Genomic DNA, 22,509 nt, shown 5'->3' on the forward strand with positions numbered 1-22,509 from the left:
TAATTCTTCGGGTAAATTATATAAACCCTAAAACTACCGTCCAACATACCCGAGAGCTGTGGGAACTACCCCTCGATCAGGTTTGGGCATCTAATAATAAATAAAAGGGTGGCATTACCTCCAATTTATAACGAAAATACAACAATTTCCCTTTCGCTGATAGGAAAAAAAATTCAAAAAATAAAGACACTTTAAAAATTGGAGAATTCAGAAGTCAAAAAGGGCATAATATGTATCCATCGATGAAGGAATTCAGAAGCTTAATTTTGATGCAACAATGAGGAGAATTTCTCCACTGCTCTGTGACCCTATTTTGAAACCACCATGAATATACGCCTCCTCCAGGCAAAAAATATTACAAAAAATAAAAACTGCAAGCATAGGCTACATGTTTCAAAACTCGGATCATAAATCTGATATCAAGAAAATCATATGTACATAGCACAAAAAATCCAGGCTCATTCATCTCTGAAGAATGGATCAGCCAAAAACCAAAGTGCCATAGTAAACAGCCAGTTATTGATTCTGACAATTATTTCTGTCACCAAGTACAACATATAAAATGCAACCATACTGAGTAGTTTGTTTAGACCGATGTCACTTGTATTTGGAAATATAGTCCTCTCCACAAGCAAGGATTCATAACCATCTGGTTGCCAATAGCTGATCGGCTCAAACACAAAATTTAAGTACAATTCACAGGCACTGGCAATAAGCGCACTCAGAAACAGTATATATAACTTGGCATCGGTGGCTGGCATGAAGCCAACCCATATGAAGCCCAAAAATTACCCAGACACCATACAATGTCTGACTTCCATACTGTGAATTTTACCTCCATAACACTAAGATTCTTCGCCATCATCGTCTTCTTTCCCTTACATTCTTTAGAACAAAGATGAAAATCCTTTTGTACCTCCAAACAAGACCACCGCTAACCCACCAAACAAGCTGGCTCCACCCACGTCCCTACACTGAAGGGTAAATTCCTGCTCAGATCAATACTTTTATCATTAACTTCCCCTCCTTCAAAAAGAAAAATAGAGCTGGAAATATAACACTACACTAAAGATTTTTTTTTCTTTAGTTTAATGGTATTCCTTTTTCAATGACAAAACACATTGAAAAATAATTGTTAAACTAAGGTTTTAAGGACATGAACACTTCTTCAACGTGAAGAAGTTATGATGGCACCATGCAATAAATCCTAGCCACCACTCATACCTAAGTCCATTAAATGTCGTCTGCAACTGAATATAAGGCATGTTCTGACTTAACAAGAGCATTATTTCTCGGTTGAAAAATTTGCACAAAATTATTGGTGTTCAATGGTAAATTTTATTTTCAATGGCAAACCAAATTTTACTAAATATTCATGATTTCTGCCCACACTTACTAACACTGTAAAGTCCTCCAACTAAATAACTAAGAATGTATTGTAAAAAAACAAAAAAAAGAGAGAGAAAGCATAAAAGTAATAACCTCCTTCTTCTTGCTTTTAGTGTGACATTAAAGCACCTAGGGCATACAACCCAAGTAAGCAGGGCAGCTCAAAAAGGTGAGCCAAAGAAATTATTTTTGATAAGTAAACAGCCGATCCAAATAAAAAGGTGAGCCAAAGAAATAAAAAGGAAAAAGAAGAAAAATAAAATATAAAATAAATTGCAGCTCAAAACTAAAGTTCAGAGCTTTTCTTTTTGTTTGACAATGGTATCAGAAGCTTTGCCTCAGCTAGTTCCTTGGCTACATGCAGTCTCCCCATCCCACATACATAGAGCAATTAACAGACCACGCTTCTATATATAATTGGTTACTTATCAAAAAATATATATATATAATTGGTCGAAATGGGATTCCTCAAAAGGGAGATGGCAGAGAAGTGTTGGGTTCGAATGAGGAAACATTGATGCAGGCATTGGCTGTTATGGAGGAAAAAGTGCGTTTATTGCTGGAAGATATATTTTGGATGAAATGGTGCGTTAAGGGGAAGGGGATTATGCAGATGGGTCTGGGCCGGGAGATGGGCTCTAAAGAGGGGTTGGGAAGCGATAAGGCCAAGGGTCAGGGTGCATCGCAATTGGGCCTGGGCAGGGTTTCGGATCCAAGAGCAGAGAGGGGCCCGTTGAGGGTTGCGGTTCAGGCTGGGTCAAGGAAAGAATCCGGGCTGGGCCAAAGTTTAGGCCCAAAATGAGTTTGCAAGCCGTTGTATCGGGAACAAGCCGATATTTCGGGGCAGGGCTGTAGTCATCCTCTTGAGATGCTGGCACGTGACCTGCCGGACCCCACACCGACACAGAAAGTGTCGCTGTCAACCACCTTGGTGGGTTGGAATAGTCACTGTGTTGGGAGGAAGCCGAGGAAGGTGAGCTGGTAGAGGAGCTCGACGGCGGGGATGTTTCAGCTAAGGAGATCAGGCTGTCTTCTGCGAAGTCTAGTCCTTCAGAGGGGGAGGTTCTTTCGAGGGAGATTGTTCCGTGGAAGGGTGACACGGATGTTGGTGGAGAGGGTGAAGGTGGCATCGGGAACTCAACAGAGGTGTGGTGTGGTGAGTTACAGTTGGCTCGACTAACAGGGACAGGGCTCTTAGACTCTGTTCAGAAGGAAGTTAAGAAGGGTGGTGGCGTTACAGCGGAGGTGGGGTCTGAAGGAGACTCAATGGATTCTCAGTTAGTGTGTGGCGAGAGTGGGGGAGTTGATATGAAGGAGATGGGTAGCCCCATTCCTCTATGTGCTATTCTACCTAGTTCAGTTCCTCAATCTTCGGATTGGGTGCTAAAAAAGGTGGCGGAGCTACAGTAGTGGGTAGGGATTTCTTGCGAGGGCTATGAGGAACAATTTAAAGCCCTCTTGGTGGCTATCGAATCAGGCATATCAGCGGCTTTGAAGTCAGCAGTTAAAAAAGACAAGGAGTTGAAAAGATTGATGTGCACTATCAACTATGATAACAAGGAGGGTAGTGTTGGGAGGGAAAGGGTGAAGGGGCCGGGGAGTTGTTTATCTTATGAAGCCTATAATTTTATTTAACAAGAGACTCCACATCCGATCTCTTCTCTGCTGTTGGAAAGTTGATGTTGTGTGACTTCAAGAGACCAAATTGTTTAATGTCGACAAAAACATTATTCGAAGTTTATGGGGCTGTTCGTATGTGGGGTTGAGCTATTTAGCCTCTTTGGGGGCCTCAGGAGGGGTGTTATTGATGTGGGATAGGAGAGTGGTGGAACTAGTAGAGGTGTGCATTGGGGATTATTCTATTGCTGATTCTTTCAAGAATATTGTGGATGGATGGGGGTGGGCACTCAGGGGAGTATATGGGCCTAATGTGGATAGTGAAAGAAGATACTTGTGGGAGGAATTTGCGGGTTTGTTCTCTTTATGGGAACTTCCTTGGGTCGTGTGTGGGGACTTTAATGTCGTCCGCTTCCCTTGTGAGAGGGAATGGGCCTCTTTGTTAACAAGGGTGATGGAAGAATTCTCGGAATTGATTTTTTTTATCTTAACTTGATTGATCTCCCTTTGGTTCGGGGGTTGTTTACGTGGTCTAACAGTACGGGGGGTCAAGGTTGGACAGATTTTTAATCTCTGCTTGTTGGGAGACTCAGTATCTGGATTTATGTCAGAAGAGACTGCCACGGGTATGCTCAGATCATTTTCCTATTTTGTTAGATTGTGGGGGTATTCGTGGGGGTCGATGTTATTTTAAATTTGAGAATGTGTGGCTTCAAGGAGAGGGTGAGGGATTGGTGGGCTTCCTATTCATTCCTTGGCGAACCTAGTTTCATTGTGGCTAGGAAGCTTAAGGCTCTTAAGTTGGACCTGAAAAAGTGGAATATTGAGGTTTTTAGACATACGGATGAGCAAAAGAGTCTTCTTTGGGATGAGTTGCATTCTCAAGAAGTAGGGGGGGTCAATGAAGAAGCTTCCCTGAGAAAGATTGAGGTGGTGGCGGAGTTAGAGAAGGTGTTGTTGTTAGAGGAAATTTCTTGGAGACAAAAATCTAGGATGACATTGTTGAAGGAGGGCGATAAATGTACTAAGTTCTTTCACAAAATGGCAAATTCTCACAGGCGTAACAATGTAATTGAGGCGATTCATTCCGGTAATACGGTGTATCAGTCCCCAGAGGATGTTCAAGATCATATAGTGTGCTATAATGAGGAGCTCCTCAAAGAAATGGCGGAGTGGCGTCCTAAACTGGATGGGTTGTCTTTCGATCAGCTGGACAATACTGTTGCAAGTTCGTTGGAGAGACCTTTTGAGGAATCCGAAGTGCATCAAGCGGTGTGTGGTATGTGCATCAAGTGGTATGTGTGGTATGTGTTGGGAAGTGGTGAAGGTTGATGTGATGCAGGTTTTTCAAGAGTTATATCTTTGCCAAAAGTTTGAAAAGTCCCTTAATGCCACCTCTATTGCTCTCATCCCGAAGATTGCAGGGGCTATGGAATTGAAAGATTTCTGTCCTATAAGTTTGGTAAGTGAGATTTATAAAATCATTTCGAATGTGCTAGCAAACCGCATGTGTTTTGTGATGGATAAAATAATCTCTAAACCTCAAAATGCCTTTGTTTGGGGTCGACAAATTTTAGATTCGGTTTTGATAGCAAACGAGTGCTTGGACAGCCGGGTGAGGGAGGGTAGACCGGGAGTCCTTTGTAAGTTGGACATGGAGAAGGCCTATGACTGTGAGCTAGGATTTTCTGCTTTATGTGTTAAGGAGGTGTGGCTTCAGAGATAAGTGGTGTGGTTGGGTTAAACATTGTGTTTCAAACACTCGGTTTTCTGTGCTTGTTAACGGCAAACCATGCGAATTTTTTCAGAGTTCAAGGGGTTTGAGACAAGGGGATCCGTTATCTCCTTTCCTTTTTGTTTTAGTAATGGAGGCCTTAAACCTATGATGGAAGCTGCTGTAAGGGGTGGTTTCTTGGCTGGTTTTTCAGTGGGAAGCACTAGCAACGGGTTATCCATCTCCCATTTATTGTATGCGGATGACACTCTAATTTTCTGCGATGCTGACAGTGGAAATATTGAAGCTTTCAGGGCTGTACTGTTGTGTTTTGAAGCGGTTTCGGGCCTCAAGGTGAACTTGAGAAAGTCGGAATTGGTTCCAGTGGGGGAGGTGGGGAATATTTACTATTTAGCTGATTTGATGGGCTGTAAAGTGGTAGCTCTCCCTATGAGTTACCTCGGTCTTCCTTTGGGAGCCTCTTTTAAAGCAAAATCTATTTGGGATGGAATGGTAGAGAAGGTAGAAAAAAGGTTGTCGGGGTGGAAGCAGCTTTATCTTTCAAAAGGTGGGAGGTTAACTCTTATCAAGAGTACTCTCTCCAATCTTCCTACATACTCTCTCTCTTTATTTCCTTTACCAGTGGGGGGTGGCTAATCAGATTGAAAAACTTTTTAAGGCCTTTTTGTGGGGAGGTATGGGTGAGGAATACAAGTTTCATCTTGTGGGTTGGCCAAGAGTGTGTTGTCCTAAGGAGATGGGAGGTTTGGGGGTGTGTAACCTGATTACTTTCAATAAAGCCCTTTTGGGAAAGTGGCTGTGGAGATTTCAATTGGAGTAGGATTCGCTGTGGAGAATGGTAGTGGATGGGAAGTATGGCTGTGATTGGGGGGGTTGGTGTTCTAAGGAGGGTAGGGGGACTTACAGTGTGAGTCTTTGGAAGTTTATTAGAAAGGGGTGGAAGGAGTTTATAACACATACCAGTTTGGAGGTTGGTGAGGGCACAAGGATCAGTTTCTGGTTTGATGAATGGTGTGGCGAAAGAGCCCTGTTTTCTGCATTTCCAAGAGTTTTCAGACTAGCCGAAAATCAACAAGCTGTCGTGTCAGATGTGTTGTGCCGAGCCAATGACACAGTGTATTGGAACCTGTCCTTTTCCAGAAATGTGCAGGATTGAGAAGTTGAGGAGATAACAGGCTTTTACAGTTTTTTGTATTCCAGGAAGATAGGTGGTATTGTGGGAGATAGAATGCTGTGGAAACACTCAAAGAACAAGAAATTTTCTGTCTAATCCTTCTACAAAGTGCTGCAAAACCACCAGCCCTTAGTGTTCCCATGGAAGGGTATATGGAGAGTCCCGGTTCCACCTAAAGTTGCATTTTTCGTTTGGACTGCGGCTTTAGGTAAAATTCTGATGGCTGACAACTTAAGAAAACGAGGGATGATTATTTTGGAGTGGTGCTACTTGTGTAAGAAAGATGGTGAATCGATTGATCATATTTTTCTGCATTGTGAGGTGGCAAGGGAGTTATGGGATGGCATTATCAGTAGGGCTGGGTTGTCATGGGTTATGCCCAGGAGTGTGGCGGAACTTCTAGCTTGCTGGAATAGACAACATCATAGTTCTCAGTTGGCTGTGACATGGAGGATGGTCCCTTTGTGTTTATTGCGGTGCATTTGGTTGGAAAGAAACGAGAGATGCTTCAACAACAAGGAGAGAACAGTGGGGGAAATCTGGAACTTTTTTGTATTTTCTTTGGTTCAATGGTTTTCTGCTATTGTATTAAAGGGAGGGAATGGTCATGAGTTTTTACTTTCTTTTCAGCTTGCTAGAGTGTAATTAGGTGTCTCTTTTGTATACTACCTGTGTACATGGGCTTTGCCTAGTTGCATTTGATTAATAAAGTTTATTACTGACAAAAAAGAGAGAGAGAGAGAAAGACTGATTGCGACAACTCAACCAGATGAGACATCTCTTACTTACTATTTAATATACCAAAAATAAATAACTTTCTAGATCATACCTTGATTTACGACCCAAACCAATAAACACTAAACATGTCACAAGGTTTACACACTTTGAGATATTGATAGGCCATGACTCCAGTGGGCACCAACGACCTTCCAACTTAACTGTTTATACCTCTGAAAAGCTTACTATATAAAATATATAGATTTGATAGGTAACAACAGCCTGAGAAATCCCAGTGCAATCCCTCCCAGTGACCTCTCTTTGCCTTCAAATGCCCTCTTATAAGCATCAAATAAAAAAGGCGATATAGCCAACAAGTCAACCAAAGACTTGTCTATAACCAGATTAACACCAGTAATGGAAAAGGACTAAAGAAGAGAGATCAAGTGCAACAGACAATGCAAGTAGAAAATTATCCAACGCCTTTCATGCTCGTATAGAACCAGCTCAAGTAGAATATTTTCAGATTTAATGATAATTATGAAATATAGAAACAGATGAGAACAAAACAAATAAAAAGAATTTTAATTGTACCTGTCTAATTAGTGGACAAATTCCAAAGCCCATCATTAAATGATAAAGATCTATACAGTAACTTCCTAGAATTTATGAATTGAGAAATGATAACTAAAGGGAAGCAGCTATAGAAAAGACACTCCATAGGTCAATTCCTAAAAGTATCAATCCGAAAGTGGGTTTAAACAAATCTTACCACATCTATGGAAAATAAAGGAACACAATGATAAGAATTAGTGATGTCTGGATGTGAAAATTCTTGGGATGAATTTGATGAAAAGTGAAGAAATGAAGTTGAGATGAAGCTTTAAATGTTTTTGTGAGAGTTGTGGGTCCCACCTTGAAAATACATTGGAATAATAATTTTTGTCAGATTGACGGCCACCACGGGAAGGTCTGGTGGTGGCCAGTGCTTAATACAAGCTATGTACTATTGATTTTTAATTTATATTAATTGAAATGAAAAATTTTTTGCGTAAGATATTTTTGAGTTTTGTATGTTTGGCAGAGAAGTTGGAAAAAACTTGGAATTGTAGAGTGAAAACCACTCTACAATTTTGTTGCCAAACACGAGCTTAGCCCCAATCTTCAAAGAAGTGTACGTGATTGTGCAGTCCTGTGATACATACATGAAAACTGTTAGCCTTGTCAATAAGTGCCCTCTTAATTAACATTTAAAAAAATGCAAATTGGGATGACATCCATAAGTGGTATATAGCGGCGTAACATTGTTATCCATATGAGAAGAATGTCAAATTGGAGAGAGAAAGATAGGGAGGGAAAGAGAGACAGAGAGACAGATGGGTGGGAAAGCATTCGACTTTGAGACTCGGTTTCAACCTTCAATTAAAGGAGGTAATAAGCTTTGTTTGGAAAGTGTTTTGGGGTATTTGTGATTTGTAACATCCATAAACTGTTTTTGGATGGTTTTGCAATGTAGCACCTGGAAAGTGTTTGGGAAGATTTTTTAGTGAGGAGAAGGGGGAATTGAAAACAAGAAAGTTCGAACAAGAAAACCACTAAGCTCGGTGGTGGATCTACCCCCACCACATCTGGCTGGCCGCAAGGGAGGCGGGAGATACCCCCTCATAGAGCAGCAAAGCAGCCACGTACAAGGATGGGGGAGATCACTTCCTCCCAGTTCCTCCCTTGGCTCAAACATGAGGATATGCGAGATGTGTCCCATCCCTCGCAGCTTGCCGTACAAAAGGCTGCAGGCTGTGGGTGAGGAGGTGGGAGATCTCATGGCAGTATCTCCCCCATCTTCCTTGGGTTCACCATGCGGCTGTAAGGAGGCAAGGAGCAGGACATCTCCCCATCCACCATTGCTCAAAGGCAGGCATGCACAGTAAAGGCCACACTTGCGGCAGAGGGGAACTATCACTACTGCACCACAGTTTTTTTTTTTTTTTGTTGGGGAAGGGGGGAGATCTTCCTCAACATCTGTACTTTTATTTCTTCTGTTTTATTTGCAAATAAAATTATAGAACAAATTAAAGGAAATTGTCCTCTATAACAATTTTAAAACTTTTACTGAGAACGTAAGTTTTATAACTGTCCTCAAAAACAGTTTTGGTCTTCTGTTTTTTTGGCTGCAATTTTAGGGGAAGCTGTTCGAAAAGAAACTTGTTCTCGAGATTCAGCAAAAAAAGAATATTGTTCTTAAGGACAATTACCAAACAATACCTTCAGGCTTCATGTCTGCATATAAAAGTGAACCTTTAAGCAAGAATAAAAATAACTAGGGTTTTCATAAGTAGAATGCAAGAAAATCACCTTTTCTCCGTGAGATCCAACCGGCTGCACTCTGCCTCAATACATCCTGCCAGTGCATTCTATAGAGCCACAATAGCAACTCTTCTTTTTTATATTGCCATTTGAGTCACGAACCTGATCTATCACATAATTGTAATGGTAAGTCAGCTCCTGCAAAGGAGGAATGTTCTCAGCGGCAAAAAGCATTATGTGAGGAATTCTCCTATCATCACGATCATATAGGACATTTTGGGCATACAAATTGGGAGAGCAACTGTGGTTGATGAATCTCCCCACATTGCCATACTGTGCTGCATCAATGGTGAAGCCACCATCCTCCACAACTTCAGAGGAACTTGCTTGCACATCAGGCATAAGGGACGAGAGTCCATCCCAAAGAGAACTGTCATTGTAGAGATTCCCAATGTCAAACAGATACTCATCATTACCAGTTCTTTGCTCAGCTTCCTTCTCTTCGAGGAGCTCTCCTATATACTCACATATAAAACTTCCAGAAGGAATGGAATTAAGGGATCTCACCCCCCATCCCCTCGATTTGGTTTTAAAAATTTCAAGCTGAAATTTGATACCACGCTGGCTAACTCTATTATGGCAAGAAGGAGGACACGAGCAAGAAGGACCACACTCATAGACAAGGGGCTTTGCTTCAACTATAGCACCATTATGGTTAAATGGGATTTCTCCACCATTCTTGACTGCACACAGACATCTCTCAGAATCTGAGCATCCATTGGTGCAGTTACAACCCTTAGGCTGTAGAGGGTGGCACCAATTGGGGTATATCATGCTAGTTATGTATGTAAATGGTGGAGGTTTTGCATCATCTATGGTATTCACCGCAGAAATGGGAATTAATTCTTTCCCTTGTGAGATATCATTTACACAGAGACCCTCCCTTATTTTGTATTTTTTGGACTTCCTGACTTCTTGCCAAGCAAGCTCTGGTTGACCAGGGATTCTGTCCAACTGAAACTTAAAAACCAGCTTACCATGCGGCCCCAACTCCTGCCAACATTTTCCCACCAAATATAGCCCATCATAGACATATGTTTTTCCATCTGAAGACTCGGAGCCACGGATCACCCTAACCGAATTCTTTTCATGCATGCTATTCTTCAAAGCAAGGTTTCCCCTTTCAAGCTTCTGATCTTCGGGTTCTTTATCTGCATTCATCACATTTCCTCCCTGGCCTGTATATATCAATGAATCTGAATTATCCAAAAGATCAGCATAGCCCCCGGATGCTACAACGCTAGTTGCAAGAATCTTCCCACCGTGCTTTACATAATCTATACCACCCTGAATCGGACGATGAAGGCCAATAATATTAAGTTCAACCCTATAGTGAAACTCATCACCAACTTCAACTCCTGGAACAGATCCCAAGATTTGCTTTCCAGTGTTAACATATTTTTTGTTGTCTTTCAGAATTGCTGCTGCTTCAAAATCAATCCTCCTTTTCTTTTCCTTATTTTCCTTAGACTTTCCATTTTCCTTATTTTCCTTAGACTTCCCTTTTACCTTTGACTTTGCTTCTACTTCCTGCAAGAGCTTCCTACAGATGGCTTGAAATAGACGCAGTGTCTCCCTCACTTTGTTCCGGGTAACTACATCATTGTTTTGACCATTAGAACTTACACTCCATTCAATGGGAGGAACGTTTACTTCAAAACTACGTGGCCTTGGAGCCAAATGAAAGTCGTCATGTTCATCATCATCAGCAGCAGAATCCTCCTTATCTGCAATAACCATTTGACCAACACTTTGATTAGCAGTGTTTCCTGTAACAAATGAGTTCTTTTTTTTAGACTTCACTACAGAATCTTTCGCTTCATGCTTTGTCCTCACCGCAGATTTATATTTTCCACTCTGTAGAAAACTATGTTTCTTCTCTTTGCTTTCACTTGTAGCACCAGATTGATGGGGTTTATAGGCCCCTTTCCCCTTCTTCCAAGGACAATTTGGTGCAGCCATCAGACCTTGCACCACAACCCAGTCCAGCATAGTTTCCAAACTTTCATTATCTTTATCTTCCTCCCGCAGCCGGTTCTGATTTCCAGATATTTTGGAAAGCTTTCTCTTTATGCTCGAGTCCTCTCGGTAAACTACTATCTCCTTCCCCATTTTTTCTTCCAGTTCTCCAATGTCCTTGGATTCTTTTATGACAACTGTCTCGGACTGGCGGTCAACATTTCCCCCCAATTTGCTCTCCGGCACATTTTTATCTTGAACATCCTCTCCCATTAGCCTCACATTAGTTTCTATAGTCTTTTTGAATGTCCTGTCATCCATATCAGACTTCTCTTGACCCAAAATATTGTTCTTTGGAGAACTAAACACCTTCAGACTCTCTTTACTAAGACATGGAGCATTTCTTCCACACATGGGAGGGAAGTCTCTAATGGCAGAAACATTTCTTTGAGAAGGATACCTTTTATCCATAGTCCCCCCAAAACCATTGCCATTAGGAACAGCACTAGAACCATCAGATGGTGAGAAGGATTTAAAACTACTTGGCGAAATCATTTCTTCTTTTGAAGCCGAAGCAACCACCAAATGTAAATCCTTCGATAAAGCCATGGCAGCATCTTCTAAACCCTTTACAGGTTCACTCAACCTTGCATTATTCAAAGCTTGTGAAGCTGGTGACTGTGATTCCACATGTTCAGCACTCACAGATTCAAGTCTATTAACTTGACCAGATGAAACAACCACTTTTTCTTCCTCTGATGTCAAAACACTTTTTGGCTCAAGAGAGTGGGTTCTTCGTACAAAAGGTCCACATCCTGGTGGGAAATCACGAACAGAAGAAACTGAACGCCTCTTATACTTGGGTAGACCGGTATGGCAAGAACAATCACCATTTTCCATAGACAATCTTCCCAATTTTCCTTCTGAATGGCCACTATTTACCGATGTAACTGTTTTAAGAGATTCTGGATGCAGCATATTGTCCATAAACCCCATTAGAACTCCCAAAATGAGTTAAAGCTGCAATCTAAAATGACCTGAAAGCAAAAAGTATCAGTAAATCACACTAATACTGCCCATAAGGAAGTGTTAGTGAACTACACTAATTCCAAAGGTTAAATACCAAATGCAAATGCAACATGTCTTTAATCCGGTTAAACGCCAGACCCGCATAGCGCGTCCCCATCACACGGATTGATAACAAGGTCGAAAACCATCTTTACATTGGATGGTTTGGTGTTTTGATGATCCCTACCTTTTTGACCGCAACTTCAGGTAAATCATCGAATTTTCACCAAGGAGACGCGGCTTCTAGAAATTGCTTTTATTTATAAGTAAGAAAATTTATTGATCCTCATAATTAAGTATAGTCCAAGTACACAGGTGGTATACAAGAGAGAAATACCTAATTACAACCTACGAACAAAGAAAGAAGCATACAAGTCATTATAGTTAACCCCTCTAATACAATAGCCTTAGCCCAAAGTAACAAAGATCGAGAAAATAAAGTCTCGTTTGGATGTTGAGATGAGATGAGAAATCTGTGATTAGTAGTGAAATAATTTGTGAATAGTAGTGAATTGATTTGAGTTAAGATGTTTTATGGGGTTTTGAGAAATATTAGAGAGAAAATTGAATAAAAATATTATTAGAATATTATTTTGTTTCGGGATTTGAAAAAGTTGAATTGTTTTTGTATTTTGTTTGGAAGTTTGAGAGAGTTGTAATGATTAGGTAATTATTAGATGAAAAAATTAAAAATTTGAAAAATTTGAAATTGAAAAGTGTTTGTGTTTGTGTTTGTGTTTGAGTGGTGTTTGGATGTTGAGATGAGACAAGATGGGTTGAGAGCATCTCAACATCCAAACGGGGCCTAAGTCTCTAATCCCCCCCAACGAGCGTTCTCTATTTTCAAAACATCTTCCATTCTTCTCATTCCATGCACACCACATATGACATAGGGGCACCATCTTCCAAACATCCGCTACTTGACGATTTCCCCATGTTCCACACCAACAAGTTAAAAGGTCCACCACCCTCTTTGGCATCACCCAAGCAATGTCCAGCATTACAAAGATTTCATCTCCCATCGAGCCTTCGCCACATCGCAATGGAGAAGTAGATGGTCTGTCGATTCACCATTCCTTTTGCACATCAAGCACCAATCCGTTATAAAAAATCCGTGCTTCCTCAGCTTGTCCATGGTCAGAAGTTTCCCATGAGAGGCCAGCCAACCAAAGAAAGCAACTTTTAAGGGAACTTTACACTTCCAAATGCGTCTCCAAGGGAAAACAGTAGAAAAATGGGTAGACAAAGCATTGTATAGAGATCTAACTAAGAAATTCTTGTTCCTGGGGTGTATACACAGCAACTTGTCCTCCACACCACACACCAAATTCAATGCATATAAAGTGCTGAAGAAATTAGAAATATCTCCCACTTCCCAATCTTGAACTGCTCTGATAAATGACACATTCAACTACAGCAAGCCATTTGAAGAGTCCATATAATTAGCAACAGAAGCTTCCTTATGCAATGCAATTCTAAAAAGAGAAGGAAGGAAAAACCTTCTTGAGAACATCACCGCACCAAACATCAATCCAGAATTTGACCCTTGTTCCATACCCCTCCACAAATCTGAAATTATGAATGAAATCCTCCCCTTCCTAATAAGTTTCCATACTCCCACACCATACGATCCACGCACTTCATTAGAAATCCATTGTTATGGGTAAACTAGTGAATTTACCCAGAACTTAGACAACCGAATGTAAGAACAACACTTCAGAGAGGATAACATGAACAGTATTGAGAAAAACCCAAGAATCCCTTGTTGATTCTCGGAAGAGGTATTCGAGGAACCTCCAACCTCCAAAACAATTGCCTTATTGATTCTGATGATTCTCTGTAATTACAATGCACTCAGTATTTATAACACTCGAGTGATCAAAACGCCCCGTATTGAAATGTAACAAACTCACCGCCTTAACCCATTTCAGTTAAAACCGTTATTCCCTTACACTAAACAAAACTCACCGTTTCATTAAAGATGAAACTCCCCGTTTAAACCCCTTAACAATCTCGACTGCTCTCTCTTTATTAACTAACTGTCTAACTAACTTTCAGCCATTACATTCCCTTCCCCTTAACAAAGTCCTTGACCACAAGGACTTAATCCTCCCCACTAGAGGACCTTGCCCACAAGGTGGGGATAACAATCCCTCAATGTCCACAGAAGTTCCCAGGTACTATCTTCAATAGGAGCTCCTAACCATTTCACCAATACTTCTGTGACAGCATGGTTTCTGATTTTCTTCACTCTTCTTTGTAAGATCACTTCAGGTTCAGGTTGCACTTTTCCTTGAGAGTCCAAAGGAGGTAGTGTAGGAAGTGGAATCACATTCTGACCCAACTTTTTCTTCAAACATGACACATGTACAACAGGATGTATCTTTGTAGAAGGAGGCAAGTCGAGTCTGTACGCAACTGTCCCAACTCTTCCCAAAACCTGAAAAGGTCCAAAAAACCTTGGAGATAATTTCAGATTGTGGCGTAGGGAGACAGTTTTCTGTCTGTATGGCTGCAATCTAAGGAAGACCCAATCACCCACTTGAAATTCCCTCTCAGTTCTTTTTCTATCTGCAAACTCCTTCATCCTGTTCTGTGACTTCAGCAAATTCTCCCTTAGCATTAACCAAAGCTGTTCTCTGGTTTTAAGTTGCTGGTCTACTGCAGGATTGACTGAGGTACCAGCTACATAAAAAACCAATTTAGGAGGTAAGTATCCATAAAGTGCTTCAAAAGGGCAGACTTTAATGGAAGAGTGACAAGTGGTGTTGTAACACCATTCAGCCAAAGGAATCCACAAACTCCATTCCTTTGGTTTGTCACTGGTATAACATCTCAAATACCCTTCAAGAGTTTTATTCAAGGCCTCAGTTTGCCCATCCGATTGAGGATGATAGGCAGAACTGAAATTGAGGGAAGTGCCTTGCAATTTGAAAAGCTCCTTCCAAAAATTACTAGTGAAAATAGCATCACGATCTGATACAATTGATTGAGGTAGCCCATGCAGTTTAAAGACACCAGAGAAGAAAACCTGGGCTACTTTGCTTGCTGAATAGGGATGTGCCAAGGGAAAAAAATGTCCAAACTTGGTGAATCTGTCCACCACAGTAAAAATCACATTGTAACCACCAGAAAGAGGAAGACCCTCAATGAAATCCATAGAGATATCTGCCCATGGTAAGGAAGGAACAGGTAGAGGTTGCAAAAGGCCAGCTGGATGCACATTTTCATGTTTGCATGTTTGACATACTTCACATTCTCGAACCAAAGTTTTAATATCCTTGCGCATTCCCTTCCAGTAGAAATCCAACTTGGCCCTATGTAGTGTTTTATGGTAGCCCACGTGGCCAGCTTGTGGGCTATTGTGAATGTGATGCAATACTTTAGCCTTGAATGGTGAATCTGAAACCACCACAAATTTCCCTTTCCTTAATAACAAGCCTTGTTGTAATGTGAAGTGCTTAGGACCCTCTGATCCTTGTTGCAACTTCTCATAGATGTCTTGGATTATGGGGCAAAGTTGATAACTTTGTTTTAATTCTTCCACCCAAAGAGAGGTAGGAAAAGTGATAAGTGCTAAGGTTGCTGATTGTTCTTCAGACTTCCTGGAAAGAGCATCAGCTACCTTATTTTCTTTCCCTCTCTTGTAATCTATAGTAAAATCGTAGCCAATCAACTTCAGAAGCCATTTCTGCTGAGTTTCTGTGCCAACCCTTTGCTCTAGTAAGTACTTAAGAGCTTGCTGATCAGTCTTTATTTTAAACACAGCCCCCAAAAGATAAGGCCTCCATTTAGCTACAGCAGAAACAAGAGCTAGTAACTCCTTCTCATAGGTGGATAAAAGTAATGCTTTACCTTTTAATGCCTTGCTATAAAAAGCAATAGGTTGATTGTCTTGCATGAGAACAGCTCCTAACCCAAAGCCTGAAGCATCACACTCAATAGTGAAGCTTTTAGAAAAATCAGGCAATCTGAGTACTGGTGGACTAGTAACAGCTTTCTTCAAGTGTTGGAAGGCCTGAGATGCCTCCTCAGTCCAATGGAAAGCATTTTTCTTCAACAACACTGTTAATGGGGCAGCAATGGATCCATAATCCTTGATGAATTTCCTGTAATAACCAGTAAGTCCGAGAAATCCTCTCAAGGCCTTCAAGGATTTTGGAATAGGCCAGTCAATCATGGACATAATCTTGGAAGGATCAGCTTTAACACCACAACCAGAAATGATATGACCGAGGTAATCAACTTCATGCATTGCAAACTTGCATTTTGACCTCTTTGCATAGAGTGTATGTTGCTTTAAAACTTCTAGCACTGATCTCAAATGTGCAATATGGTCCACCAAGTTCCTGCTGTAAACCAATATGTCATCAAAAAAAACCAAGACAAACCTTCTTAAAAAAGGTTTAAACACATCATTCATCAAACTTTGAAATGTAGTAGGAGCATTAGTAAGCCCAAAAGGCATTACTAAGAACTCATAGTGCCCCTCATGAGTTCTAAATGCTGTTTTCTCAATATCCACATCTTTAACTCGAATCTGGTGATATCCAGATCTCAAGTCCAGCTTCGAAAATATTGTTGCTCCATATAATTCATCAAGTAACTCATCAATCACAGGAATGGGGAACTTATCCTTGATGGTTACTTGATTTAATGCTCGATAGTCCACACACATCCTCCATGAACCATCAGACTTTTTAACAAGAAGCACTGGTGAAGAAAAGGGGCTCTGACTAGGCCTCACCACCCCAGATTTCAACAAATCCTGAACAATATTCTCAATCTCAGTTTTCTGATAATGAGGGTATCTATAAGGCCTGATTGAAACAGGACCAGTTCCCTCTCTAAGAGGAATATGATGATTGAAAGATCTGATGGGAGGTAAACCCACAGGTTCAGCAAAGACATGCTCGAACCCTTGTAATAGTTCTTCTACCTCTTGCACCTGACTTCCAAGTTTCTCTATTGAGTCCTCAGTTCTCAGCTGCAAAAACCAACCCTGCTGTCTCACCAACGAAGACTTTAAATTGCCCTCTCCATTTTGAAGCTTCATGCCATCAGACTTCAACCCATGTAAGGTGATCTTGGATTGCCCCACGTAAAACTCATAGACATGGAATTAAAATCCCAACAGATTAGCCCCAAGGTCTTTAGCCATTGAACCCCCAATACTATGTCCCAACCACCCAAGGCTAACACATGAAATGGAATTCTAAACTTTGAGTCTTGAACCTTGATGACTTCTTCACAGCTGCCACTGCTTACCAACTTGTCACCATTAGCTACTCTCACTTGTAACTTCAAATCATCATGTAATTTAAGTTTTGCTGCTTGTACCACCAATGGATCCAAAAAATTATGTGTACTCCCCAAGTCCACTAAAATTTCAACCACACAACTTCCAATCCTGCCCAACAACTTCATGGCATTATTGTTAGAGCAGCCAGATATTGCATTAATGGACACCTCCAGCCCTTCTTCTTCTTCTGTCACCAATTGTTCATTGGTCACTAGAGTCTCATCTCCCTCCTCCTGTATTTCTAAGGTACTACCAGCAGTATCCTCAACATGTAACAGATACACTTTGGGAGCCTTAAATATGTTCGTGGGGTTCCATTTTTCATCACAATGGTAACATAACCCTTTCTTCCTTTTTTCATCCATTTGTGAAGAAAAAATTCTCTTAACTGCCACAGGAGGCTTCTGGAATCTGTTGCCTTCCACCATAGATTCACTCATTGCTGAAACACCTTTCCATGGTTTTTTAACAGCTGACAAGTACTCTTCTTGGATTTTTGCCAATCCAAAAGCAGCTCCAAGATTCACTGGATTGAACATCTTCACAGGTAACCCGATTTCATCTTTCAGGCCACTCACAAAACAACTAAGCAAATGCTTATCAGACAAGCCTATCAACCTATTTGTCAAGGCTTCAAACTGTGATTTATACACAGCAACAGATGTGGTCTGTTTTAACTTGGTTAATGCCTCCATTGGGTCATCATATGCAGATGGCCCAAATCTCACTTGCATTGCCATAACCAATGACTCTCAAGAATTGAACTGACCTGAGTTAAAAGCAGTTTGGTACCAAACTAACGCCTCACCCTCCATATGATATGAGGCCACCATTAATTTTTGATGAAATGGTGTTTGATAAAAATCAAAGTATTGATTAGCTTTAAAAACCCATCCAACAGGATCACATCCACTAAATCGTGGAAAATCCAAGCGAAAGCTTCTCTGGATTGCCCTATCTTCATGACCTCTAGGTTCACTTGTATTAACACTAGAAGACTCAACCAAAGATCGTAGCATATCAGAAACTTGTTCTAACCTTGTTGACATTGCAGTAATGCATTGTTGATGGTTCTCCAACTGTCTGTGCACCATTTCTTGCTGCTTCTGGGATCCATCTTGCTGATTCTTCAGAGCTCCACGCGTGCCGTCTGCCATCACAGGATCGAGTACTACTGATACCAATTGTTATGGGTAAACTAGTGAATTTACCCAGAACTTAGACAGCCGAATGTAAGAACAACACTTCAGAGAGGATAACATGAACAGTATTGAGAAAAACCCAAGAATCCCTTGTTGATTCTCGGAAGAGGTATTCGAGGAACCTCCAACCTCCAAAACAATTGCCTTATTGATTCTGATGATTCTCTGTAATTACAATGCACTCAGTATTTATAACACTCGAGTGATCAAAACGCCCCGTATTGAAATGTAACAAACTCACCGCCTTAACCCATTTCAGTTAAAACCGTTATTCCCTTACACTAAACAAAACTCACCGTTTCATTAAAGATGAAACTCCCCGTTTAAACCCCTTAACAATCTCGACTGCTCTGTCTTTATTAACTAACTGTCTAACTAACTTTCAGCCATTACATCCAACCTCCCCAAATGCTTCCAAATTTAGCGTCAACCACGGTCCTCCATAAAGTATCACTTTCTTGATTGTTACTGTCACAATCATTTCCCAAGTAAGACCACATTGAAAATGCTCAACTTTCTAATCCCCAAACCTCCACAAGAAGGGGGGGTTAAAAATCTTGTCTTATCTAATCAAATGGAATTTTTTCTCATCCCCCAATCCACCCCACAAGAAAGCATTGAAGATTCTTTCCATCCTATTAGCCACACCAGCCAGAATCGGGAATAAGATAGTACATAGGGAGGTTAGATAACGTACTCTTAATAAGAATGATTCTTCCCCCTTTAGATAGATACATCATTTTCCAACCAGCCAATGCATTCTCAAATTTTTCGATAACACCATCCCATGTTACCTTGGAAGATCAAGGTACTTCATAGGCAAAGAAGAAACCTTACAACCCAAGATTTAAGCCAATTGTTGACACCCAAGGGTTATCTTAGACCTTAAGGGAGCACTCCAACAAGACCAAGGCTCGTACCTCTTTGGCCAACCCCTAGGGGTTTGTACAAACTTTCTTATTGGCTAAAACCATAAAAGAAAGGAAGACTTGATAAAATTATGAATTATAGGATCTACGAGATTTTGGATTCCAGGGTCAAATACATTAAAAAAAGGAAATAAAACTCCATTGAGAAGATCAAACCAAAATTTGACCAGCAAAATTAACTTTCCCACCTTTTAGCGGCTGACAAACAACATAGAAAATTAAAACAAATAGCAATCTGTCAAAGACCCAACTATTGATCCAAAATCTCTAGGACTGTTGGATATTAATTTGGTTAAACCTTTAACCCTCAATATCATAACATTCAACTACGCTTCTGAATCCAACAACCACGGCAGCTCACTCTATCGACACTGACCCAGTGGTAACTTTTTCCCTTTTGGCGGCTTCACTCATCTATCAGTACTCAATGAGTTAACACTATGCCCATACATAGTTTCAAGGCATTTTAATCCAGCCTATAGGTCACCTCCTTAGTGACTTGAACCTGAGACGTGGTCCCTTCTCTAATACCAATTGTTAAATAACCAATTATTGATCCAAAAGTCCTATGACTGTTGGATATTAATTTGGTTAAACTTTTAATCCTCAACATCATAAAACAATCGGAACACCGTCATAACGTTATGTTTCCGCCAGATCCCAAAAACAGAAAAATCGACCACCATTAAGAAACTTTAACTATCCCATTTTCCAGTCTTCTCTCAACAACCAAAATAAATATAAAAAAAATAACAAACTATTTAGAAAATAACCTATACATCCTTCGACTTCAAGGAAACGATTTTAAAAATAAAATTAGCATATAATTTCGGCTTCTACGATGCATTAACCACTTAGGTAACAAATAAAAAACGACCCGATACTCGTTTCGAACAGTTCCTTCACTATCCTCTAGTTTACCATCTGCCAAACAGAATTGAAAGAACGACGTACCCAAATTTTAGCATTTTAAGCGAAGAAAGTGGGAATTGATCCTCATTTTCGACGAAATTATGCACATGCATCCACTTTTACCAAGACTTATTACTCTTTTTTCTTTTAACATAAAAAAATAAAAGGTACCTGAAAAACTTCGTGTACGAACATCTTCTAGTTCCTCGCTTCCTCAGCAACGGACTTCTGAAATAAAGCGAAAATGAGCCATTTCTTTCGTACTTTACAATCTTACGGAGGATGAGAGAATGGAATGTACTTTTTCCGGATTTGCGGATCCTCAAAAACGACGTCGTTAAGATGTTGTGAGGACGGTAAATCCAGCCTGTAATAAATACACTGACAAAAATGACTGAAAAAAACGGTGGGCAAAATTGTTGCACCGCCCTATTTATGTATCCTTCTTGTCCGTATCCTAAGCATTTTTGTATTTTCAATTAGTAATTAAATTAAATAATAATATGCCCTTAACAACGACAAACAATGAATTTTCTCAAAAATAACCTTATAAATTAAATTATTTAAAGCGATACATTACATCATTTTATAATACTTTATTGGTAAGACTTTGAAATCTAGTTTTTATTATGAGAAATGTTCTTTATAATTTTATAGCGTGCAAGTTTTATAAATTTTTTTTAAAAAAAATTAGATAAATCTGGTATCAACATGAATTTTTTTTTTAATGATAGATCTCACTTTTTTAAAAAAAAAAATTTCAAAAAAAGAAACTTATACATTTTTAAAACTATATCTAATATTATTATTTTATTATTATAAACCTTATTTACTTTTTTCTTTTTGACAAAATTATTACACATATTTATACTTTTTAGGGCCTTTAGCCAATGGCCTAGCCTTTGAGCCATTGCGAGGTAGACTGTAGCTAGTGAGAAAAGCCAACACTCAGCATAGAATAATCTTTTCAGATCTGGACTAAATACGAAGGCTTGAAAAATATATATATGAAAATTTCAAATATTAAGTACTATCTTAATAAATATTCTACTATTTACGGAGTCCTCCTCTGGTCTCTCTAGAGGTTGGAGTGAGGCTTGAGTATCCTTGCCTTATGCAAGGAATTTAGTACCTTTTCTTGTAGAAATTTATAGTGGTAGAGGAGTGGTAATGGAGGAGGAGGAACTGACTAAGAGATGGGAGAGACTTAACTTGTCTTTGGAAGAAAGTTCTGTGTTTCAAGTGGCTGATGAGGGTGTGAAGGAGAGTTGGAACTGTTGGAACTTCTATGTTATAGGAGGGGTGATGGCTGATAAGGGTATCAACAATGAAGCTTTTCGATCGACAATATCTCAAGTATGGAGGTTAGAGGGGTGGGTGAAATTCAAAGAACTAGGGGATCATAGGTTTTTGATTGAGTTTCAAAATCTGTGTGACAAGGAGAAGGTTCTTAGGGGCCGTCCATGGTTCTTTGATAGTTCTTTGATAGAAACCTTCTGTCTCTCCAAGAAGTTGATGCAACAGTACCATTGAGTGCAATCCTTTTTAATATTGAACCTTTTTTGGTTCAGTTGCATGGTTTGCCTTTGGCAACCATGACGGAGGACATTGGTTTTCAGTTTGGTGCTTCCATTGGAGAGGTGATTAGAGTGGATGCTGACTCTGGAGGTATGGCGTGGGGCAAGTGTCTAAGGGTGAGGGTGGCAGTGGATTTAAACAGACCTTTGTTAAGAGGAAAGTGGTTGATGTTGGAGAACCAAAAATACAGGATTTCATTCAAGTATGAGAGGCTCCAAAATTTTTGTTTTCAATGTGGTATTTTATCCCATAAAGGTAAAAGTTGTCTTAAACAAAGAATCTCCACTTTTGAGGATGATCTAAGACACATGCAGTTTGGGCCTTGGATGCGTGCTCAACCTATGAATTTTGCCATTTTTTACTCTAGAAGATATGGTGGCAGTTCATATTCCAAACACCAGCAAGGGTGGCAGCAGACAGCAGCTAAGGGTGCAGGTGGTGCAGTAGCTAAGAATGGAAAGCAGGTCAACGTGGAGGATTCTCAACCTTTAGTTGAGGAGAATGTCAGAAGTTATGATACTGGTATGGAAAGAACTGATACAGTCGTGCCAAAACCAATAGAG

At 40.2% G+C, this 22,509-nt stretch overlaps 1 protein-coding gene across 2 annotated transcripts; it reads right to left on the bottom strand.

Annotated features, from left to right (window-relative positions):
• Window positions 1-391: 391 nt before the first annotated feature.
• LOC108991569 (histone-lysine N-methyltransferase, H3 lysine-9 specific SUVH6-like) lies at window positions 392-20,654 on the bottom strand. Of its 2 annotated transcripts, none has more exons than XM_018965882.2 (3): window positions 20,540-20,654; window positions 8,985-11,992; window positions 392-974 (listed from the first exon to the last, which is right to left on the bottom strand). In XM_018965882.2, exon 2 carries the CDS (start codon window positions 11,949-11,951, stop codon window positions 9,021-9,023), a length of 2,931 nt encoding a protein of 976 aa, XP_018821427.2. In that variant the 5' UTR covers window positions 11,952-11,992; window positions 20,540-20,654; the 3' UTR covers window positions 392-974; window positions 8,985-9,020. The 2 variants fall into 2 exon arrangements, with proteins under 2 accessions (XP_018821427.2, XP_018821426.2); XM_018965881.2 differs by having other exon boundaries at window positions 392-989.
• Between the last annotated feature and the right edge of the window lie 1,855 nt (window positions 20,655-22,509).

This window comes from Juglans regia, chromosome 9, assembly GCF_001411555.2.
Source record: "Juglans regia cultivar Chandler chromosome 9, Walnut 2.0, whole genome shotgun sequence".
In the NCBI taxonomy this organism is placed as follows: Eukaryota; Viridiplantae; Streptophyta; class Magnoliopsida; order Fagales; family Juglandaceae; genus Juglans; species Juglans regia.